General features: G+C 42.1%; 1 protein-coding gene across 1 annotated transcript in view; it reads right to left on the bottom strand.

Annotated features, from left to right (window-relative positions):
• LOC118341402 (segment polarity protein dishevelled homolog DVL-3) overlaps positions 1-2417 on the bottom strand; it is a 6674-nt gene extending 4257 nt beyond the window's left edge. The window contains exon 1 of the mRNA XM_035679648.1: positions 2259-2417. Coding sequence (XP_035535541.1) covers positions 2259-2417 — 159 coding nt within the window. The remainder of the gene's footprint in view (positions 1-2258) is intronic.
• Positions 2418-2954: the final 537 nt, after the last annotated feature.

Consider the following 2954-nt stretch of genomic DNA (forward strand, 5'->3'; position numbering starts at 1 on the left):
CTATAAATACTACTACTACTACTACTACTACTACTAATAATAATAATAATAATAATAAAGAATGAAATAGCTTGTAAAGTTTACAATCATTATTTGTTTCAGTCTCTTAAAAAATAAAAGCTGGACGTTTCCTGTAATATTTGGGATTTATATTTCTGTGTATTTGTTGTATTTATACTGCAAAACTTTGTTGTACCACTGATAGTATATATTTATATATAAATATATATTTATTTACTCTGTCGAAATGGTTGACACAGAATACGTCATAACTGCATTCTTCCGCTTTTATTTTGAAGGTAAAGCCACAGATCTTCCTGTATTTTCGGAAACATAATTATTGTGAATATTTCTGACTTTACATTTCCGGTTTTCACTGAACTCTTTCAAAATAATAGTAGATCATTGATTTGATGTTTTTTCAGATTTGAATGTTGTGACTTTTAAAACATTACAATTAATTATCACTTTTTTATTTTATTTGACCATATTACCCTCTGGAGGTTCTGAAGAAACCTGGGACCCCTGAAAGATCCCCAAGACCCCATCAAGGTTCTACAAGGACCCCCCAAACTGACCCCAAACTGACCCCAAACAGACCCCGAACAACACAATGTGGAGTCTCAATCGTTTATTATTCATTTCTCATCAAACATTCATTATGTGAGGAGGCGTTCACTGACAACTGGGAACAGTGGGACGATTCAGCTTCAAATCATTATTAAAAAAACAAAAAAAAATAACTTAAATATTGATCAGTAGAATGTACTGATCAGGAATTATTGATTCCTCTCAGCATCAGTCTCTGTTGGTGTTTTCTGTCCCATAAATATATAATATAGAATCAGTGATCGTCAGTTAAAGGCAGTTTTTTATTGCAGCTGGTTGAAGGTAAAAACAGACAGAATCAACCTTAAAGGGATGGAGGTGAAGCAGAAAGCTCTCAGTTCCCAGCTACAGTGAACGCAGCATTAAGGCCACTCAGGTGGAAGGCTGCTGGTGTGAAAGCGTCGCCCCGAGTCGTCGTCTGCAGGTTTGTTAGAATCAGGAGGTAGAGTTCATTTCAGCTACGAGTTATTAAAGACGACGACAAACACCGTTCAAAATCACACAATGATTCTGATCCAGAGGCTTATTTCTGCCAGGAAGTGATCACAGTGACACAGGAAATAAAAACGAGACATGATTACGATAAAAATCTAAATGAGTTTCACACAACAGGAAGTAAAAGTGAAAGTCCGCCGGCTTTAAAGAACATTTCTGTCAGACAGAAACTCCCTGAATGTTTCCAATGGTCTTCAACATTCTCAGTCTGAGACTTTAGAGTAGCTTTACATGAAACCAGTCAGATCACTGAGGCAGTGTCTGTATTGAACGTTACATCTGTAGTAAAGGACTTATTGACCACCAGGAGCGCTGTTTCCTCTATCTCCCTGTCTGTTAGCAGCAGTTAGCGGTTAGCTAATAGATACAAGTATATGTCTGTCAGTAAACTCTGTAAATCCCTGAGAGTGGAGGCAGAGAAGCTGCAGACATCAGAGGAAAAAGCAGAAAACAAGCATTTTAAAAGCTGCTGGCTCGTCGTCTTGCAGACGGACCGACAGAGTGATCGCCACCATGATGTCGTTATTTCAGCATCATTTTGATCCGTTTGACTTTTTTCGAGGTGACGAGCTGACGTCGGCTGTTTGTCACATAAAGTAGAAAAGAGGTTGGAAACATTCAGGGTCTGAATTTAGAGCTTTTTACCTCGTTATGTGACACTCTTTTAACAGCCCACGTTGGAACATTGAATATCCAACAGATTCATTCATTAGTGATTAGCTGGAAACTCTTCTGATGACAGTTTTCTGATCAACAGTTCAGTTATTTTCTGAGACTTTTAATCAGCAATCAATGAAAATCAGAGTGTTCACTGAACGTTCAAATATTCAAAAACATCCTCACACAGTGACTTTAATAATCGAAATATTATTATTATTATTATTATTATTATTATTATACTAATTAGCTTGTAGTTTGAACTTTTCCTTTAGTGGCAGAAATGAGCCTCCAGGTTGTGATCAATCAAGACGATCAATAAATCAACTGTTAAATCTCAGAGAGGATGATAATAAAAAAAAAGAAAACGTCTTTTTTCAAGTTATCAGTTAAATTGCACCGAGGAGTAAAAATGTGTAAATCTTCAGGGGACTCCGCTGACGCCCAATCAGAGGAGCCGTCTCAGGGCTGCTGGCCGCAGTCTGAGGGGGTCTCACGTGGACGTCACATGATGAGCCACATGATGATGAGTCACATGATAATGAGTCATCATCCAGCAACAGCCCTGAGTGGTGACCTTTAACCCCTGTCAGAATCAACTTCCTGTCGCGACCTGGAGTGAATTTCCTGTCGTACGGAGGCGGAGTTTTCTTCATCACAGTGTTCAAACTTTCAGCGACTGCAGTTCTGAGTCGGCTGGAGCCGTCGCCATGGCAACAGCTTACATCATCACAACAACAGCATCCACGCGTCCACAGCGACCAATCACAGCCACCGCCACCTGACGATCACTTCACGCAGAGACGTTGACGTCCCGCAGAGCGATGGCAGCGGTTGTCCCAGCAGCTGCTGTGGCGGCGGAGGAGACAGGTGGCGTGGCAGCGGGCTGTGGGGAGGTGGAGGGGGAGGGGGGCAGGATGGACAGAGCAGAGCCGTTCTGATTGGTCGGGGCGGCGGCGGTCTGAAACAGGATCGACTGTAACGTCCGTCTGAGGTTGGGATGCAGGCGGCACTGAGTCTGGTTGAAGATCTCCACGGCGAAGCACTTCATCACCCCGGAAACCAGGTCGTCGTACAGCGGCATGGTGTACATCCTGGACGTCTACGGAGAGAGAGAGGGATGTTACACATGGCTGACAGGGACCGCAAGACACCTGATTACAGCCGTCACGGTAGAACTCGGTGCAGTGTTA

This window comes from Morone saxatilis, unplaced genomic scaffold (assembly GCF_004916995.1).
Source record: "Morone saxatilis isolate NCDOM2014 unplaced genomic scaffold, NCSU_SB_2.0 Contig8, whole genome shotgun sequence".
Classification (NCBI taxonomy): domain Eukaryota; kingdom Metazoa; phylum Chordata; class Actinopteri; family Moronidae; genus Morone; species Morone saxatilis.